General features: G+C 50.9%; 1 protein-coding gene across 4 annotated transcripts in view; it reads left to right on the top strand.

The window, feature by feature from the left end:
* The first annotated feature begins 2,176 nt into the window (after nt 1-2,176).
* Nucleotides 2,177-21,671, top strand: part of ntng1a (netrin g1a) — a 202,623-nt gene continuing 183,128 nt past the window's right edge. For 3 of the 4 annotated variants that reach the window (XM_073062471.1, XM_073062470.1, XM_073062468.1), the window contains exons 1-2: nt 2,624-3,251; nt 8,266-9,039. In XM_073062471.1, the coding sequence (XP_072918572.1) occupies nt 8,797-9,039 (243 nt within the window). In that variant the 5' untranslated portion in view covers nt 2,624-3,251; nt 8,266-8,796. Of the gene's footprint in view, nt 2,302-2,623; nt 3,252-8,265; nt 9,040-21,671 lie in introns of those variants that run through there. The other variant, XM_073062469.1, reaches the window with a different exon arrangement.

Raw genomic sequence — 21,671 nt, 5'->3', positions numbered from 1 at the left:
GATGGTGTTGCAGACAGTGAAGAAAGTTATTAAAAATTACAAGGGGGTGCCTTGGTCAGCTGACAAATGGCAAATGGCTTTCAATTCAGATAGGTGTTGTATTTTGGGAAGTCAACCCAGGGAAGAACTTTTCCAGTGAATGGTGATGGCCAGGGAGTGTTATGGAATAGAGATATCAAGAGTTCAATTTATTTAGTTAGAGATAGAGCAGGGAACAGGTCCTTCCAGCCCAATGCACCACGCTGCTCAGCAGCCCACCGACTTAACCCGAGCCTAATCACAGGACAACTTACAGTAACCAATTAACCTACTAATCAGTACATCCTTCGACTGTGGAATGAAACTGGAGCATTTGGAGGAAACCCATGCATTCACGGAGAGGAACCCTCAAGAGATTCTGCAATTGCTGGAAATCTAGAGTAAGACACACAAAATGCTGGAGGAACTCAGCAGGTCAGGCAGCATCTATGGAAATAAATAAATAGTCGACACTTCAGGCCGAGACCCTTCTTCAGGTTCCTCTGGCATTTTGTGTTTGTTGTTCTCATTGTCTTCGTTTGTTGATTCACAGAGAACGCTGGAAACACTCAGCAGGCCATGGACTCAGTGTCCATGGAGAGGGAAACATAATGTTTCAGCTGAAGACACAGGAGGCTGCAGATGCAGGAATCTGAAGCAAAAACATGAAGGATCCATTTCTCTCCATACTTGACCTGCTGAGTTCTTCCAACATTGTGTTTTAGCTGATGATTTCAGTGAAGAATTTCCAGCACCACCAGCTAGTTTGCTTTTGCTTTTCATTTCACAGACGTGTGAATTGTTAATGTTTGGTTACTCCCTCTCCCTCTTGTACTACCTCTTTCTTCCCCCTCTCCTTCTATGTCTATCTTCCTCTTTCCTTCACCCTCTTCTGCCTCCCTCTTTATCCCACACTTTCTCTCTCTTTCCTCCTTGCTCCCTCTCTCACTCTCCCTCTCACTCCCTTCTAACTCTTTCTTTCCCTCCTTCCTACCCTCTCTCTCACTCCCTCCCTTCTATCTTCCTCCCCTCTCTCTCACACCGCTCTACTCTCTTTCCCTCCTTCCTACTCTCTCTCTCTCTCACACACACAAGTGTTTCACCTTGTTTCCGGCTTTTCTTCGGGAACGGTGAAGTTCCTATCCGGTGAAGGTGCGCTGCCTAACGGCAGTGATTGAGCTGAAGGCTGAGGGCGGAGGGAGCTGTCTGTGACCGCGGCAGCAGCCTGACAGCAGGCAGCGAGTGCGGCACCCTTTCACCCCTTCACCGCTAACCCGCCCGAGGAGCTGCCTCATCCAACGACCACAGCGAGTTCGCCCCCGCCCGTCTGGCCGGCTGATCGCGGCCGAGAGGAAAAGCTCCTCAGAAAGAGAGGGGGAGAGGAGAGTGACAGCTCGAGTTGCTACAGACAAACAGAAACACGAGAAAGTCTGCAGGTGCTGGAAACGCAAAACATAATTAGACAGCCCAGTGAGAGCTCAGAACACATTAACAACTGAACTAACACTTCCCGGGACCAGCGAACAGCGTCCTGGGATGGGACACGGGATCAAACCTCGGCCACGGTGAAGGATGAAGGAGAATGGTGGTGTGTTGGGAGGGGGGGAGGTCTGATTCCAGATTCCAGGGCTTGGGCGTCAACTACGGCCCCCAGTGGAGGAAAGATTAAAATCGGGGTTGCTGGAGACATCAAAATTGGAGGGCAGCAGAGATCTCCGGTTGCGCGTCTGGAGGGGTGTAGAGGGTCAGAGGGGGTTACAAAGACAGAGAGGGGGAAGGTTGTGAGCGAACACAGATGGTGGGACGAACGGCGCGGGAGATTTGGGGGCGGAGGAGGGCCGGGAAGAATGGAGAGTGGAGGGGCCGTGGACACAGCCTGTGGATGGGACACTGGAGAAATCCCGCAGTGAAGTGTATCCGGGTGGGGACCGAGATTCAGTGGAAGCTGGAGGGAAAGGTGGGGCATATCTATCCCCCTCACTCCAAATTCACACAGAGCCCCGGCGAGGTGCGGGCTGGTTGGGAAGGTGGGCGGGGGGAAGCGGCGACCCTGGATCGGTACGGGCAGGGCAGAGGGCGGGATTTCAGAGTCTGGCGGTGTTTTGATTGATTCCTTTGCGCGGAGATATCTTGTAAATCTAATCTAGTCTCTGTAAACGCTGACAAACCGCTGAGCTGGTGAGGGAGTCGGGTCGTGTAACAGCAGCGGTTCGTGCTGAGCCCAGACTGTAACCGCATGGTCGAGGTGCGTCAGCGGCGACATCCAACACCCCCTGTGTCCGGGTGAGGAACTCTCAGCACGGGACAGAGGCGACCCCGGGAGGACGAGAGTTTGTTGCGGGTTCGGGGCGGTGGGTGTACGGGAGTTTTAGGGAGACCATTTGAAAGAGATCTGTGATGCTGTCATTACGATATCGCACCGGTTTATACGGCAGCGAAGCCTCCAATCGGCTCCGAATACCACCTTCCTTTGAATCGGGCAGATTAAAATTATACACTTGCGCGGCGGTGTTTAGGGCCGCACGGAAGCTTCAAGTGTGACGATAGCGCAGCATCCGGTGTTTAGGACCGCGCGGAGTCCTCAGGTGGGGAGGCGTTCAGTGTAATCTCCGAATCTCCGTCTCGGCGGCTGCTTCAACCTCGCTCCAGCTCCTCATCCCCCCATCTACTCCTATCTCTATCTGACAGCTTTCCCTCAGCCTCTTCTCAGTTTCTAAACCTCATCCTTTCACTCTCTCTGTCATTACTCCGTGACCTTTTGCATAATCTCCATCTCTCCTCCAATTCCCTCCTCCCTCTGACCCGCTTCTTCCTCCCTCCCCATTCCGTCTCTCACCTCCCCATTCCTCTCCTTCCTCTATTCCTCTCTCTCCTACTCTTAGGCTCTGACCCTCCCTCTCCCACTCTACGTTCTTTTCCTCCCTCTATTCCTCCCCTCCCCTCTCTCTCCCCCTCTCAATTTCTCACCATCCATTTACTACTCTCGATTTCTTTCCTCACTCCACACTCTCCTCTCTCCGCCTCTCACTCTCCCTCTCCCACTCCCTATTCCACTCCCTCAGTTCCTCCCCTCCCCTCTCTCTCTCTCTCCTTCCCTCCAAACTCTTCCCCCTCTCTTGAACCACTGAGTTGCTCTGATCCCGTCCCGGAGTTCCTGGAGACTTGTTGCCGGCTGATGCGGAGAGGGCTCCGGGGTCCGGCCTGGTGCGGAGCCCACCGCCCCCTCCCTAAGTGTAAGTGGCCCTCTGTGCATCCCTCTCCGCGCTGTCCGTGGGAGGGATGGCTGGCTGATGCCCAGCCGGGATTGGAGGGAGTGGAGGGTGGACTGGCAAAGTTACCTCGAGCTCATCTGTGAGATGGACCGGGGACCATCTGGATCCGCCGCCAGGCTGAACGGGAGTTCGGGGATCGGAGTCTCTGTATGAAGGGAATCTCCCCGACTCCGGGGTGTTTTTCTGAACAGGCTCTATACCTTGTGTACTGCCTGAGGGGTGGGGTTTGTACGTTTGGAGTGTAAACATTCTATAGGATAGGGTTGTGTATGAGGAATGTATACCTTCTGTATGGGCAGGGTTTGTGTACTATATACTATGTATAGCGTATACATCTGCAGGGTAGGGTTGTGTATGTGGAGCGCGTACAGTCTATAGGGTGGCTGTTTTTATTCTATAGGGATGAACATTTTACCTGAGGGTAGTTTGTGTGGAGATTGTACACCAGCGACCTCTACATTCCACGGGGTCGGCGTTCTATATGAGCGCTGTCTGGGTACATTCTATAGGGGCGGAGGTTTGTAGACTCTGGTAAGATTATTCAGTAGTTTTGAACTAAAGTAGCTGATAGTGGGCTGGTCTGTTTGGCTGGGAATAGCAGTGAAAGCCCGCAGAAAATTGTGAGGGCTGCTGGCGAGGCCAAAGATTGTCCAGCAAAGGGCAGACGATTGAATGGTACCGGAGGAAAGCCACCCGGCATGAGGGAGATTTTCCTTCATCGGCGCGGTAAACCATGCTCGGGGAGACGACACCGGAACTGTGCGCACCAACAGTCGGGCCAACGCTTGACTACTGCGAGCGGTCTCCCCGGAAAGGAGTGGCTACACTGGGGAGGGGTCGCCATTTGCAACGATGAGAAAAGGTTGGCTTTCTGGATGTGGGGAGAGTGGAGGAAGACGGGTTGTAATGCTCAGGCTTTATAAGGTTCTGGTTAAACCGCACCTTGTATTGTGAGTAGTTTTTGGACCCCTTATCTAAGAAAAGTTATGCTGGCATTGGAGAGGGTCCAGAGGAAGTTCATGTGAGTGATTCCGGGAATAGAAGGGTTAACGTATGAGTTGCTTTTGATGGCTCTGGGCCTGTACTTGCTGGAGTTTGGAAGAATGAAGGGGATCTCATGAAAATCTATCGAATATTCAAAGGCCTAGATAGAGTGGATGTGAAGACAATATTTCCTATATTGGCGGGGGGGGGGGTGTCTAGGACCAGAGGGCACAGCCTCAGAATAGACGAGTGACCATTTAGAGTAGAGATGAGAGCGGTGAATCTGTGGAATTCTTTACACAAACAGCTGTGTGGGCCAAGTTATTGGATATTTTTAAAGCCGAGGTTGATAGGTTCTTAACTAGTTGGGGTGTGAAAGGTTACGGGGAGAAGGCCGGAGAATGGCGTTGAGAGGGATAGTAAATCAGCCATGATGGAATTGCCGAGCAGACTTAATTGTCCGAATGGCCTAATTCTACGCCTATATCTCATGGTCTTATGGCGGGTGCAAATTACGTACAAAAGGATTGATTTACATGTATATTCAAAAGGGATGGACAGTGTATATGGGGATTGTATACTTCCTGTATTGTGTAGACATTGTATTGGAAGGTGTTGTATATTCTGCAGTGGGTAAGCATGTTATACCAGTATTGTATACCTTCTGCAGGTATGCGCATTGTAAGAGCCTTGTCTACAGTCTATAACGGGTGGACACTGAATGGGAGCTCTGCATACTTTATCCGACATAGACAGTGTTTGTAGAGGTTCTGTTCATTCCGTAGGGGGTTGGCGTTGAAGGTGAGGGTTGTATCCATTCAACTGGGCGGTGGCAGTGTGTCGATTCTTCAGGGATGGACATTGTCTCCAAGGTCCGTGTGAGTTCCAGGACCCCTCCGGGATCATATCCCTTCCCAAAGCCCCGACCCCAACATTCCCGAAGTCCCGTCCACAACATCCCCACAGCCCCGACCCCGTCCCCAACATTCCCAAAGCCCCGTCCCCAACATTCCCAAAGCCCCGTTCCCAACATTCCCAGAGTCCAACCCACTGTCCCAGGAGGAAGCGCGGGACCGCCGCCCATCGCCGGGTCCGGCCCAGCCCTACTGCAACCTACTACATTTCCCCCAGTGTAGGAAGCAGATCGGGTGGCTCCCCCGTCACCCAGTCCCTCGCCGCCTGACCCCGGGACCATGCAGGTCGCACAGGAAGCTCCCTTTCTTCGCGGTTAATTGAGAAATAATCCCGAGCAGCCGGCACCTTGTCTGGCGAATGAAGCCAGCGAGTAGGGAAAAGAGTTTTTGATGAATCAGGCATTCTGAAGTTGTCCTGCTCCCCACCGTGTGTTTAATATTCCTGTTTGATAGCAGATTAACTCTACGACATTTCATTGAAAGTCCAAGTCATCCGTTTCCAAAGCGAAGGTTTAAATCAGCTGCCGAAGCCGAGTGCGGCGACGAGCAGCTCCCGGCTGTGGGGAGAGGAGAACCCCGCTCACCGCCCCACTGGATACTCCCGGGCGGCGGCTCCCGAAGAGACGCAGTCCCAAAAATGGGGTCGCTGGCCCGGGAAAGGGAATGTCATAGGAAGGGGACATCCCGTTACTCATCTCAACGATCCCCTCCTCACGTCCCCATCTCCGACACTCGTACACCCTCCACTGCGACTGAGTGCGGAGGAAGGGTGACGGACGGAGAGTACAGGAGGGAAATGTGTGAGGGACGGGGGTAAAGGGGTGTCGTGTTGATCGGCATGTAACCCCCGACCACAATGTATGAGAGAGAGGGGGGTGAGTGTGTGGGGCGTGTGTGTGAGAGGGGGTGAGTGTGTGGGGTGTGTGTGAGAGAGGGGGGTGAGTGTGTGGTGCGTGTGAGAGAGAGGGGGTGAGTGTGTGGGGCGTGTGTGTGAGAGGGGGGTGAGTGTGTGGGGTGTGTGTGAGAGAGGGGGGTGAGTGTGTGGGGTGTGTGTGAGAGAGGGGGTGAGTGTGTGCTGTGTGTGAGAGAGGAGGGTGAGTGTGTGGTGTGAGAGAGAGAAGGGGGTGAGTGTGTGGGGCGTGTGTGAGAGAGAGGGGTGAGTGTGTGGGGCGTGTGTGAGAGAGAGGGGTGAGTGTGTGGGGTGTGTGTGAGAGAGGGGGTGAGTGTGTGGGGTGTGTGTGAGAGAGGGGGGTGAGTGTGTGGTGCGTGTGAGAGAGAGGGGGTGAGTGTGTGGGGCGTGTGTGTGAGAGGGGGGTGAGTGTGTGGGGTGTGTGTGAGAGAGGGGGGTGAGTGTGTGGGGTGTGTGTGAGAGAGGGGGTGAGTGTGTGCTGTGTGTGAGAGAGGAGGGTGAGTGTGTGGTGTGAGAGAGAGAAGGGGGTGAGTGTGTGGGGCGTGTGTGAGAGAGAGGGGTGAGTGTGTGGGGCGTGTGTGAGAGAGAGGGGTGAGTGTGTGGGGTGTGTGTGAGAGAGGAGGGTGAGTGTGTGGGGTGTGTGTGAGAGAGGGGGTGAGTGTGTGGGGTGTGTGTGAGGGAGAGAGTGTGAGTCAGTTTGTGCCCTGGTGCAAACTGATCTGCTGCCAGAAACTGTGTGTGTGTGTGTGTGGTTGGGTGTGTGGGATATTGGGTTGTGTAGAAGTGGAGCGTATGAGTGGGGTGGTGTGGGATTGTATTAAGGTGGTGTCTGTGAGGTGTTTGTGTGTGTGAGAATGTATGTGTGTGTGAGGGGAATAGTTTCCGTGGGAGGAAATCAGACATTCCCTGTCACACTGCATTGGGTTGTGAATCTTGTGAATTTCCTGGTTTCCACTCTGTGGCAGTTGGGGTCCACACTCACACGGAGACGTGTAACAGTGGCGCCAGGAGAGAGTTGTAGGGGGGGGGGGGTGGACGACTGTGGGGCAAGAGAATGAGTGCTCGATCCTGGAATCAATCCCATGAACAGCGAGGCCTGGGGGGGGGGGGGGTCACACTGTGGGAGGGGTGGTACTGGGGGAGGGTCACACTGTGGGAGGGGTGGTACTGGGGGAGGGTCACACTGTGGGAGGGGAGGTACTGAGGGAGGGTCATTCTGTGGGAGGGGTGGTACTGAGGGTGAGTCACACTGTGGGAGGGGTGGTACTGGGGGAGGGTCACACTGTGGGAGGGGTGGTACTGAGGGAGGGTCACACTGTGGGAGGGGTGGTACTGGGGGAGGGTCACACTGTGGGAGGGGAGGTACTGAGGGAGGGGTGGTACTGAGGGTGAGTCACACTGTGGGAGGGGAGGTACTGAGGGAGGGTCACTCTGTGGGAGGGGTGGTACTGAGGGAGGGTCACACTCTGGGAGGGGATGTACTGAGGGAGGGTCACACTGTGGGAGGGGTGATACTGAGGGAGGATCACACTGTGGGAGGGGTGGTACTGAGGGTGAGTCACACTGTGGGAGGGGAGGTACTGAGGGAGGGTCACACTGTGGGAGGGGAGGTGCTGACGGAGGGTCATACTGTGGGAGGGGTGGTACTGAGGGTGAGTCACACTGTGGGAGGGGAGGTACTGAGGGAGGGTCACACTGTGGGAGGGGTGATACTGAGGGAGGATCACACTGTGGGAGGGGTGGTACTGAGGGTGAGTCACTCTGTGGGAGGGTGGTACTGAGGGAGGGCCATATTGTGGGAGGGGCACTGCTGAGGGTGAGTCACACTGTGGGAGGGGAGGTACTGAGGGAGGGTCATTCTGTGGGAGGGGTGGTACTGAGGGTGAGTCACACTGTGGGAGGGGAGGTACTGAGGGAGGGTCATTCTGTGGGAGGGGTGATACTGAGGGAGGGTCACACTGTGGGAGGGGTGGTACTGAGGGTGAGTCACACTGGGAGGGGAGGTACTGTGGGAGGGGTGATACTGAGGGAGGGCCATATTGTGGGAGGGGTGATACTGAGGGTGCTCTTCTCTACCGTTCAAAGGCTAGGGGCAGCGTTGGATTAAGTGTCTGCGGGGGGAGAGTAGCAACTTTTGCCAATGGCCTGGTTTGATCTCTCCTGACAGGGCCCTGATGCTGGGCGGAAGTGGAAATTAATGTGAGGCCAAGTGTTAGTTGAAGATGGCTCCTTTTCGATATTAGTGCTGAGCAGCTGAACAAATCAGTAGAAACAGTCAAGTCTACCTGTCACCAGCTCTGGGAGAACTGAAAGCTTCTGTGTCCAAAATTGTCCAATGACTTGGTACACAACAGCTGGAACATCTGGTTCACCAGTTGTGGGACAACCACTGGAACATCTGTTTACTTCATGTTATCCTGTTTTGAATCTCAGCTCCAGAATATTCATCAACAACACTGGATAACATCTGGACACATCTGTCCACTTCACTGTTTCACCATCTGGAGACGAGCAGCCTCTGGAACATCTGCTAAGTTGGTGTGACAGTCGCATCCCATCTTCAGGAACATCTGTCGTTACACCAGTTTCCCAGCTGCAGCCAAACCCCTGGACCATCTGAGGAATACACCTGTTCACCGGCTGGGGCCTTGCCCCAAAACGTCACATTCTCTGGCCACAATCCAAGTGCTGGGGCACAATGCGGCTGTCGGCCCTGCTGCCTGTCCAGGCCCTGTGGGCAACGCTGTGCTCTTCCATTGCCCACTTCTCATCCTGGGGCCACTACGATCTGTGTAAGACCAAGGTACACTCGGACCAGGACATGAGCTGGGATTACATGGCCTGCCAACCCGAGGCTGCGCTGCTCACCCGCTTCCTAAAGGTCACCCTAGACCCACCCGACAGCACATGCGGAGACCCCCCAGAAATGTTCTGCTCTCTGGTGAGTAAAATTCAGGCAGCACCTGTGGAAGGAGAGCTGGTGGTTATCGAGACGCAACAACATTTGACATGGGGCAAGTTCAACATACCATGTTTAGAGACGCAGGAAGAGGGATAAACGGGGAGCGGGAGGAGAGTGTAGGGCGAGAACGGGTGTGTGGGTAGGGACGAGAGTGTGGAGTGAGGGGAGAGAATGAGAGTGTGGGTAGGGACGAGAGTGTGGAGTGAGGGGAGAGAATGAGAGTGTGGGTAGGGATGAGAGTGTGGAGTGAGGGGAGAGAATGAGTGTGTGGGTAGGGACGAGAGTGTGGAGTGAGGGGAGAGAATGAGTGTGTGGGTAGGGACAAGAGTGAGGGGAGAGAATGAGTGTGTGGGTAGGAACGAGAGTGTGGAGTGAGGGGAGAGAATGAGAGTGTGGGTAGGAACGAGAATGTGGAGTGAGGGGAGAGAATGAGAGTGTGGGTAGGGACGAGAATGTGGAGTGAGGGGAGAGAATGAGTGTGTGGGTAGGGACAAGAGTGAGGGGAGGGAATGAGTGTGTGGGTAGGAACGAGAGTGTGGAGTGAGGGGAGAGAATGAGTGTGTGGGTAGGAACAATAGTGTGGAGTGAGGGGAGAGAATGAGTGCGTGGGTAGGGACGAGAGTGTGGAGTGAGGGACGAGAGTGTAGGGTGAGGGAGGAGAACAGGTGTGTGGGTAGGGACAAGAGTGTGGAGTGAGGGGTTATTGAAAGACCTCAATTGAGTCAATGTGGACAGGAGGTTACCTTTCGTGGGGGTCTAGGACAGAGGGCACAGCCTCAGAATAGAAAGATGTCCTTTTAGAACAGAGATGAAGAGGAATTTCTTGAGCCAGACGGTGATGAATCTGTGGAATTTGTTGCTACAGACAGCTATGGAGGCCAGGTCATTGGGTATATTTGAAGCGGAGGTTTATATGTTCTTGGTTTGTTGGGACACCAATAGGGAGAAAGCAGGAAAATGGGATTGAGAGGGATAATAAATCGGCCATGATGGAACGCACCTGATGGGCCACATGGCCTATTCTCCTTTCCTGGGCACCGAGATGGAACACAGGGAGGACTCTGTCAAACATTAATTCCCCTCTCACTGAGTTAATCATCCCCTCCGGATAACTGGTTCCGACATGTTGTCAGAGGGAACTCCTGATTTAATCATCGCCCGTATGTTTCAGCAATAATTGAAAAGGGATAATTTATTGCAGAGTATGTCGTTTATCAGAGAGAATTATTCTCCAGGTCATTAGCGATCTGCTGTTAAAGATACACTGAGTGTCTGCAGTAAATCTTACAGCTGCCCCAAGTTCCCTTGTCAGAACTGTGACTCAAACACAGACCAGACCCAGGGACTTGCTGCGCCCGCTGTCTCCGGAGGTCGCACTATCTTTCCAGAAAAGCATCAGTGTAACAGATGATCTGGTATTCAGCCATCAGTCTGAGATCTTGCCGTGCACATAGGCTTGCGGAGAGCTTGTAGAATAACACACATAGAATGCTGGAGAAACTCAGCAGTGTCTTTGGAGATGGGTTTGGGCTGAGGCACTACATGACCTGATGAAGGGTCTCGGCCGGAAAATTCAACTATTTATTCCCCTCAATTGATATTACCGGTCCTGAACCAGGTTCAATAGTATTGCCATATGTCTTGAAATTTGTTGTTTTGTGACCGCAGTACAGTGCAATTCAGAATAATAAAAACTGTAAATTACAATAAGTGTGTGTGTATACTGTATAAATATATAATTAACTATGTAGTGCAAAAACAGAGGAAACAAAAAATAGAGGTGGTGTTCATGGGTTAATTGTCCATTTAGAAATCGAGTGGTGAAGGGGAAAAACTGTTAATTGAGTGTGTGTCTTCAGGCTTCTGTACCTCCTTCCTGATGGTAACAATGAGAAGAGGGCACGACCTGGGTGAAGGGAGAACTAAATGACAGATGCTGCCTTTTTGAGCCATCACCTTTTCAAGATGTCCTCGGTGTCCACAACGGAGCAACTGAGTTTGCAATTTTCTGCACCTTGTTTCAATCCTGAGCCTATCCAGCATTTTCTGTGTGATGCTCTGAATTTCCACCATCTCTTGTGTTCTTGAGCTTATACTTGTTCTGTGGGATCTGCCAGTGCTTTGTGTCTGCACTTGCTGTGTGCAGATTGCCCACAAACGTTAACACAGTGGTGCATGGGATCTTGCTGTGCACACATCAATTCTTTGTCATTGACCCTTTCCGTATGTAGATCACACACTGACCCTAACCCTCAGGAGCACCGCGTTCACTGCGTAATCTTCTGCCCATCCTTAGGTTTGACAAGCCACAATTGAAATGTAAACACGTTCATGAGGGAAGCTGAAAGTGGGGGCTGGAGCTTTGCCCTTTATCTGGGCATTTGGAGCATTTATTACCCCCCACCCACAGCAACTCTCTACATCGACACCATTCTCCCCAGTCTGGGGCAAGATACAGTGAAAAGCTTGTCTTGCATTTCTCCAGGTATCTGCAACACTGCACCCCCCCCACACCGAGTCTGTAAGCCGTCTCCCTGTCTCTGCAACCCCTTACTCTCTCTTCAACCCTTTCCCTGTATATGCAACATCTCCGTCTTTGCAGTCCCCACATCTGTCTCTCAACCTTCTGTCTCCTCAACCCCCTCCCCGTCTCCTCAACCCCTCCCCGTCTCCACAACCCCCTCCCCGTCTCCGCAACCCCCCCTCCCCCGTCTCCGCAATCCCCTCCCCATCTCCTCAACCCCCTCTCCTGTTTCCGCAACCCCCCTCCCCCGTCTCCGCAATCCCCTCCCCGTCTCCTCAACCCCCCTCCCCCGTCTCCGCAACCCCCTTCCCCGTCTCCTCAACCCCCTCCCCGTCTCCTCAACCCCCTTCCCCATCTCCTCAATCCCCTCCCCATCTCCTCAACCCCCTCCCCTGTTTCCGCAACCCCCTCCCCCGTCTCCGCAATCCCCTCCCCGTCTCCTCAACCCCCTCCCCCGTCTCCTCAACCCCCTCCCCGTCTCCTCAACCCCCCTTCCCCGTCTCCTCAATCCCCTCCCCGTCTCCTCAACCCCCTTCCCCGTCTCCTCAACCCCCTCCCCGTCTCCTCAACCCCCTCCCCCATCTCCGCAACCCCCCTCCCCGTCTCCTCAACCCCCTCCCCGTCTCCTCAACCCCCTCCCCCATTTCTGCAACCCCCTCCCCCGTCTCCTCAACACCCTCCCCTGTCTCCGCAATCTCCTCCCCCATCTCCGCGGCCCCCTCCCCGTCTCTACAACCCCCTCCCAGTCTCTACAATCCCCTCCCCCATCTCCGCGGCCCCCTCCCCATCTCTACAACCCCCTCTCCCGTCTCTACAACCCCTCTCCCCGTCTCTACATCCCCCCTCCCCGTCTCTACAATCCCCTCCCCGTCTCTGCGGCCCCCTCCCCGTCTCTGCGGCCCCCTCCCCGTCTCTGCGGCCCCTCCCCGTCTCTGCAGCCCCCTCCCCATCTCTGCGGCCCCTCCCCGTCTCTGCGGCCCCGTCCCCGTCTCTGCGGCCCCTCCCCGTCTCTGCGGCCCCTCCCCGTCTCTGCGGCCCTGTCCCCGTCTCTGCGGCCCCCTCTCCCGTCTCTACATCCCCTCTCCCCGTCTCTGCGGCCCTCTCCCCGTCTCTGCGGCCCTGTCCCCATCTCTGCGGCCCCTCCCCGTCTCTGCGGCCCTCTCCCGTCTCTACATCCCCTCTCCCCGTCTCTGCGGCCCTCTCCCCGTCTCTGCGGCCCCTCCCCGTCTCTGCGGCCCCCTCCCCATCTCTGCGGCCCCCTCCCCGTCTCTGCGGCCCCTCCCCATCTCTGCGGCCCCCTCCCATCTCTACATCCCCTCTCCCCGTCTCTGCGGCCCTGTCCCCGTCTCTGCGGCCCTCTCCCCGTCTCTGCGGCCCCTCTCCCCGTCTCTGCGGCCCCTCCCCGTCTCTGCGGCCCCTCCCCCGTCAATGCGGCCCCCTCCCCCGTCTCTGCGGCCCCCTCCCCCGTCTCTGCAATGCCTTCAATGTGGGGAGGCAGCAGTAATAGGGGACTTTATTGTAGTGGGACAGACGGATGATTCTGTGGACGCAAAAAAGAAACACAGATGGTAGTTTGCCTCCCAGCTGCCAGGATCTGAGCACGTCCACAATATCCTGACAAGGGAGTGTGAGCATCAAGAAGTCGTGGTACACATTGGTACCAACAACATAAGTAGAAAATGGGAAGAGGTCTTGAAAACAGAACAGAGGGTTAGGAAAGAAGCTGAGAAGCAGGACCTCAAGAGTAGTAATCTCAGGATTGCTGCCTGCACCACACAACAGGGAGAACAGGAATAGAATGAGCTGACAGATAAATGCATGGCTGAAGAAGTGGAGCAGGGAGCAGGGATTCAAATTTCTGGATCAATAGGACATCTTCTGGGGCAGGTGTGACCTGTAAAAAAGGATGGGTTGCACTTGAATCTGAGGGGGAGCAATATCCTTGCAAGCAAGTTTACTACAGCTGTTGGGAGTGGTTTAAACTGATATGGCAGGGGGTTGGGAACCAGTCTGATAGAGCTGAGGATGAGCCAACAGGTTTACAAGCAGATGATGGGTGTAACATGAATGTAAGAAAGAACATGCCAATGATTGGCTACAAATACAGACAGAACAAAGTGTTAAATTGTACTACAGATGTAAAATTCATAGGATGAAGATGCTGTATTTAGATGTGCATAGCATTTGGAATAAGATGGACAAACATCTGGCGCAATTAGAGATTGGTCAGTATGAAGTTGTGGGCATCACTGAGTCATGGCTGAAAGAAGGTCATAATTGGGAGTTTAATATCAAAGGATGTACTTTGTACCAAAAGGACAGGCAGGAAGGCATAGGTGGTGGTGTGGCTCTGTTGGTAAGAGATGGAATTACATCTTTAGAAAGAGGTGACATAGGGTCAGAGAATGTCAAAAACTTTGTGGGTGGAGTTAAAAAACTGCAAGGGTAGAAAAACTATTATGGGAATCATATATAGACCTCCAAATATCAGCCAAGATGTGGGGTTGAGAATGCAAAGGGAGTTGGAAAGGGCATGTAATAAGGACTAATACAAAGTTATAATGGGGGACTTCACTATGTAAGGGGATTGAGAAAATCAGGTCACAAGAGAGGGAATTTGTTGAATGCCTACAAGATGGCTTTTTAGAGCAGCTTGTGCTTGAGCCTACTCGGGATTGGGTGTTGTGTAATAATTCAGATTTTATTCGTCAGCTTAACGTAAAGGAGGCAGTGACCATAATATGATTGAATTCATACTGCAATTTGAGAGTGAGAAACACAAGTCACATGTATCAGTGTCACAATGAAATAAAGGAAATTACAGAGGCATGGGAGAGGAGCTTGCCCAGGTGGATTGGAGGTGGATACTGGTGGGGATGACAGCAGAACACAGATGGCTGAAGTTTCTGGGAATAGTTCACAAGGCGCAGGATAGATATGTCCCATAGAAGAAGATCTCAGACTGCAGGGATAGGCAACTGTGGCTGACAAGGGAAGTTAAGGATTGAATAAAAGCCAAGGAAAGGGCATATAAGGTAGCAAAAATGAGTGGGAAGTTGGATGAATGGGAAGCTTTGAAAATCCAACAAAAAGCAACTAGAAAAGTTATAAGAGGGGAAGAGATCAAATAAGTGGTCAAACCAGTCAGTAATATAAAGCAGGATGCCAAAAGTTTTTCAGTTATATAAAGAATAAAAGGGAGGTGAAGTTGATATTGGACCACTGGAATATAATGCTGGTGAGGTAGTAATGGGGGACAAAGCAATGGCAGATTAACTTAATAAGTACTTTACATCTGTCTTTACTGTGGAAGACACTAGCTGTGTGCCAGTGGTCTGTGAGTGTCAGGGAGCAGGAGTGAGTGCCATTGCTATTACAAAGGGAAAAGTGCGAGGCAAACACAAAGGTTTTAAGGTGGACAAGTCTCCCAGAGTCCTGAGAGACTTTGCTGAAGATATAACAGATGCGATGGTCATAAGCTATCAAGAATCTCTTGATTCTGGCGTGGTCCTGGAGGACTGGAGGATTGCAAATGTCACTCCACTCTTTAAGAAGGGAGGAAGACAAAAGGAAGGAAATTATAGGCCAGTTAGCCTAACCTCAGTGGAGTTTTAGGAAGTTTTGGGATCGATTATTAAGAATGAGGGTTCAGGGTACATGGAGACTAATGATAAAATAAGTCAAAGTCAGCACGGTTTCTGTAAAAGGAAATTTTGCCTGACAAATTTGTTGGAATTCTTGAGCATGATGGACAAAGGAGAGTCAGTGGATGTCATTTACTTGGATTTTCAGAAAGCATCTGATAAGGTGCAACAGAGGCTGCTTAACAAGATGAAATCCTATGGTGTTGCAGGAAAGCTACTGGCATGGATAGAGGAATGTCTGACAGACAGGAGGCAGTGAGTGGGAATAAAAGGGGCCTTTTCTGGTTGGCTGTCAGTGACTAGTGGTGTTCCTCAGGGGTCAGTCAGTCAGTATTGAGACCATTACTTTTCACAATGTTTGTCAATGATTTAGGTAGTGGAATTGATGGCTTTGTGGCAAAGTTTGCTGATGATACAAAGATGGGTGGAGGGGTAGGTAGTGCTGAGGAAGCAATGTGATTTCAGAAGGACATAGACAAATTGGGAAAAAAGTGACAGATGGAAGACTGTGTTGGGAAAAGTATGATAATGTATTTTGGTAAAAGGAACAATAGTGCGGACTATTATCTAAATGGGGAGAAGGTTCAAATATCAAAGGTCCAGAGGAACTTAGGATTCCTTGTGCAAGACTCCCAGAAGGTTAATTTACAGGTTGAGTCTGTGGTAAAGAAGACAAATGCAATGTCAGCATTTATTTCAAGGGGAATAGAATATAAAAGCAAGGAGACAATGCTAAGCCTTTATAAGACACTAGTCAGGCCACACTTGGAATATTGTCAATAGTTTTGAACCCTATATCTCAGAAAGAATGTATTGTCATTGGAGTCCAGAGGAGGTTCACGAGGATGATTCCAGGAATGAGGTAGTTAACATATAAGACCATAAGACATAGGAACAGATTTGGGTCATTTGGCCCGTGGAGTCTTCTCTGCCATTCAGTCATGGCTGATCCTTAACAAACTCACTCTCTTGAGATCCATTACTAACCTAATCTTCCCAATCGATCTGCATGTTAAAATCTCCCATGACTATCATAGCATTGCCCTTTTGACACGCCTTTTCTGTTTCCTCTTGTTACCTGTGGTCCACCTCCCAGCCACTGTTGGGAGGCCTGTATATAACAGCCATCAACGTCCTTTTACTCTTGCAGTTTCTTAACTCAACCCATAAAGATTCAACATCTTTTGATCCTATGTTGCATCTTTCTATTGATTTGAGGAGCATTTGGCAGTTCTGTGCCTGTACTCACTGGAATTTAGGAGAGTGCATGGGGATCTCATTTCTACCTACCAAATGTTGAAAGGACAAGATAAGGTGGATGTGGAGAGGATGTTTCCTCTGGTGGGCTTTTCTAGAACTAGAGGGCACAGCCTCAAAATTGAGGGGTGACTTTTAAGACCATAAGACCATAAGACAAAGGAGCAGAAGTTGGCCATTTGGCCCATCGAGTCTGCTCTGCCATTTCGTCATGAGCTGATCCAATCTCCCCTTTAGTCCCATTCCCCTGCCTTCTTCCCATAACCTTTGATGCCCTGACTACTCAGATACCTATCAATCTCTGCCTTAAATACACCCAATGACTTGGCCTCCACTGCCGCCCGTGGCAACAAATTCTATAGATTCACCACCCTCTGGCTAAAATGTTTTTTCGCATCTCTGTTTTGAATGGGCACCCTGCAATCCTCAAGTCATGTCCTCTCATACTAGACTCCCCCACCAGGGAAACAACTTTGCCACATCCACTCTGTCCATGCCTTTCAACATTCAAAATGTTTCTATGAGGTCCCCCCTCATTCTTCTAAACTCCAAGGAGTACAGTCCAAGAGTGGTGAAATGTTCCTCATATGTTAACCCTCTCATTCCCAGAATCATTCTAGTGAATCTTCTCTGAACCTTCTCCAATGTCAGCATATCCTTTCTTAAATAAGGAGCCCAAACTGGACACAGTATTCCAAGTGAGGTCTTACCAGTGCCTTATAGAGCCTCAACACCACATCCCTGCTCCTATACGCTATTCCTCTAGAAATGAATGCCAACATTGCATTCACCTTCTTCACCACCGACTCAACCTGGAGGTTAACCTCAAGGGTATCCTGCACAAGAACTCCCAAGTCCCGTTGCATCTCAGAACTTTGAATTCTCTCCCCATTTAAATAATATTCTGCCCGTTTATCTCTTCTGCCAAAGTGCATGACCATACACTTTCCGACGTTGTAATTCATTTGCACACTTCTTTGCCCATTCCCCAAATCTATCCAAGTCTCTCTGCAGACTCTCTGTTTCTACAGCACTACCGGCCCCTCCACCTATCTTTGTATCATCAGCACACTTAGCCATAAAGCCATGTATTCCATAATCCAAATTGTTGATATACAACATAAAAAGAAGCAGCCCCAACACGGACCCCTGTGGAACACCACTGGTAACTGGCAGCCAACCAGAATGAGATCCCTTTATTCCCACTCTCTGTTTCCTGCCAATCAACCAACGCTCTATCCACGTATGTAACTTTCCCATAATTCCATGGGCTCTTATCTTGTTAAGCAGCCTCATGTGCGGCACCTTGTCAAAGGCCTTCTGAAAATCCAAGTACACAACATCCACTGCATCTCCCTTGTCTAGCCTACTTGTAATTTCCTCAAAAAATTGCACTAGGTTTTTCAGGCAGGATTTTCCTTTAAGGAAACCATGCTGAGTTCTGCCTATCTTGTCATATGCCTCCAGGTACTCCGTAACCTCATCCTTGACAATTGGCTCCAACAACTTCCCAACCACCGATGTCAAGCTAACAGGTCTATAATTTCCTTTTTGCTACCTTGCCCCCTTCTTAAATAGCAGAGTGACATTTGCAATCTTCCAGCCCTCCAGAACCAGGCCAGGATCTATAGACTTTTGAAAGACCATTGCTAATGCCTCCGCAATCTCCACTGCTACTTCCTTCAGAACACGAGGGTGCATTCCATTTGGTCCAGGAGACTTATCTACCCTTAGACTATTCAGCTTCCTGAGTGCTTTCTCTGTTGTAATTGTGACTGTGCATATTTCTCTTCCCTGACACCCTTGAATGTCCGGTATATTGCTGATGTCTTCCTCAGTGAAGACAGATGCAAAATACTCGTTCAGTTTCTCTGCCATCTCCTTATCTCCCATTACAATTTCTCCAGCATCATTTTCTATCGGTCCTATATCTACTCTCACCTGTCTTTTACTCTTTATATACTTGAAAAAGCTTTTAGTATCCTCTTTGATATTATTTGCTAGTTTCTTTTCATAGTTCATCTTTTCCCTCTTAATGACCTTCTTAGTTTCCTTTTGTAAGCTTTTAAAAACTTCCCAATCCTCTGTCTTCCCACTAATTTTTGCTTCCTTGTATGCCCTCTGCTTTGCTTTAACTTTGGCTTTGACTTCTCTTGTCAGCCACGGTTGCATCCTTTATCCATTCGAAAATTTCTTCTTCTTTGGAATATATCTGTCTTGCACCTTCCTCACTTCTCGCATAAACTCCAGCCACTGCTGCTCTGCCGTCCTTCCTGCTAGTGTCCCTTTCCAGTCAACCTTGGCCAGTTCTTCTCTCATGCCACTGTAATTTCCTTTACTCCACTGAAATACCGACACATCAGATTTCAGCTTCTCTTTCTCAAATTTCACAGTGAACTCAATCATGTTGTGATCACTGCCTCCTAAGGGTTCCTTCACTTCCACCTCTCTAATCACCTCTGGTTCGTTACACAATACCCAATCCAGTACAGCCGATCCCCTAGTGGGCTCAACAACAAGCTGTTCTAAAAAGCCATCTCGTAGACATTCTACAAATTCTCTCTCTTGAGATCCAGTGCCGACCTGATTTTCCCAATCCACTCACATGTTAAAATCCCCTACAATTATCAAAACACTGCCCTTCTGGCAAGCCTTTTCTATTTCCTGTTGTAATTTGTAGTCCACATCACTGCAGCTGTTTGGAGGCCTGTAGATAACTGCCATCAGGGTCCTTTTACCCCTGTGATTTCTTAACTCAACCCATAAAGATTCTGTACCTTCAGATCCTATGTCAACTCTTTCTAATGATTTAATATAATTTCTTACCATTAAAGCCACGCCACCCCCTCTACCTACCTGCCTATCCTTCCGATACACTGTGCACCCTTGGACGTTCAGATCCCAGAGACATGCATCTTTTAGCCACGTCTCAGTGATGGCCACAATATCATACCTGCCAATCTGTAGCTGTACGACAAGATCATCAACCTTATTCCTTATGCTGCATGCATTTAAGTATAACACCTTAAGTCCAGTATTTGGTACTTCTTACATTGATTACACTGCAACTTTATTGCACTGCAACTCATCCCAATGGTTGCAAATTTTCTCCATCACCTGCCTGTCCTTCCTGACATCCTTACTGCTCACTACCTTAGATCTATTTCTGTTTTCTCTCTCCTCTGCTCCGTTTTTCCTGTTCCCATCCCCCTGCCAAATTAGTTCAAACCCTCCCTAACAGCTCTATTAAACTTTCCCGCCAGGATATTGGTCCCCCTAGGATTCAAGTGTAACATGTCCTTTTTGTACAGGTCACACCTGCCCCAAAAGAGGTCCCAATGATCCAGAAACTTGAATCCCTGCCCCCTGCTCCAATCCCTCAGCCACACATTTATCCTCCGCCTCATTCCACTCCTACTCTCACTGTCGCGTGGCACAGGCAGTAATCCCGAGATTACTACCTTTGCAGTCCTTCTTCTCAACTGCCTTCCTAACTCCCTATATTCTCCTTTCAGGACCTCTTCCCTTTTCCTACCTATGTCATTGGTACCTATATGTACCACAACCTCTGGCTCCTCACCCTCCCACTTCAGGATATCTTGGACGCGATCAGAACCATCCCGAACCCTGGCACCAGGGAGGCAAACTACCATCCGGGTCTCCTGACTGCGTCCACAGAATCGCCTGTCTGACCCCCTAACTATCGAGTCCCCTATTACTACTGCCTTTCTCTTCCTTTCCCTACCTTCTGAGCCACAGGGCCAGACTCTGTGCCAGAGGCACGGCCACTGTTGCTTCCCCCAGGTAGGCTGTCCTCACCACCCAACAGTACTCAAACAGGAGTACTTATTGTCAAGGGGTACAGCCACTGGGGTACTCTCTAGTACCTGACTCTTCCCCTTCCCCCTCCTAACCGTGACCCACCTGTCTGCCTCCCATGGCCCCGGTGTGACCACCTGCCTGTAACTCCTCTCTATCAACTCCTCACTCTCCCTGACCAGACGAAGGTCATCGAGCTGCAGCTCCATTTCCCTAACACGGTCCCTTAGGAGCTGCAGCTCGGTGCACCTGGAGCAGACGTGGCCATCCGGGAGGCTAGGAGACTCCAGGATCTCCCACATCCGACACCGAGACCAACAAGCTGCCCTCACACTCATTCTTCCCCCTTTCCTCAAATAACAGGAAAAAATGAAACCTAAGCCTACCTTGCCTTGCCCACTTCCACCTAAGCCCATTGAGCCCAAGCCCTTAAGCATTCACTTTGCTCCCGGCTCATTCTGCTGCCCGCAAAACAACGCTGCCCGCTGTTTAAGGCTGTGTGCTTTTAAAATCTTCCCCGTTTCACTGCCTGACGTCACAAGCCTGCGCAGCCCTGACTCTCTTAACTCCGATGAGAATAAGATAAAATCAAAATGGCTCCCGCCACACTCCTGTTCTGATCCTCCGACTTCCTTCCAAATGAAACCCAATTTAGAATTTTTGCCCTTTTTAAATCTTCCCCGTTTCACTGCCTGACGTCACAAGCCTGCGCAGTCCTGACTCTCTTAACTCCGATGAGAAAAAGAAAAAATCAAAATGGCTCCCGCCGCACTCCCGTTCTGATCCTCCGACTTCCTTCTCCAAAGAACAGAAGCAAGGAGGAGTTTTTTTAGCCAAAGAGTGGTGAAACTATGGAATGGTCTGCCACAGACTTCGGTGCAGGCCTAGTCCGTGAAAGCAGAAGTTGAAAGATTCCTAATTGGTTGGGGCATCAAGGGATATAGTGAGAGGGCAGGTGTATGGGGTTGAATGGGATCCAGGATCAGCCATTATTAAATGGTGGAGTGGACTCAATGGGTTGAATGGCCTAATTCTACTCCTGTGTCTTATGGCCTTATGGTCTAATGTCCCTGCAAACTCCTCCCTGCTGTGCACCCTCAACCCTTTCCTTGCACCCTCTTTCTCTTGGCAACCTTCTCCCTGACTCTGCAGCCCCTACCCATCACTGTAATCCTGTGTTTGTCTCTGCAAACCGCTGACCAGCCTGTCTCTTCAACACTTTTCCCATGTCTGCAACCCTCTCACTGTCTCAGCAGTCATCTCCTTAGATTTGCAATGCCCTCCCTGTCTATACAATCCCTCTCAATTTATAAAACCCTTTCTATTAAACCCTCTTCCAGGCTATAAAAACCCCTCCCTATCTGCAA

Source organism: Hemitrygon akajei, chromosome 12 (assembly GCF_048418815.1).
Source record: "Hemitrygon akajei chromosome 12, sHemAka1.3, whole genome shotgun sequence".
NCBI classification, from domain to species: Eukaryota; Metazoa; Chordata; class Chondrichthyes; order Myliobatiformes; family Dasyatidae; genus Hemitrygon; species Hemitrygon akajei.
This window is presented reverse-complemented; position numbering and strand designations above follow the sequence as displayed.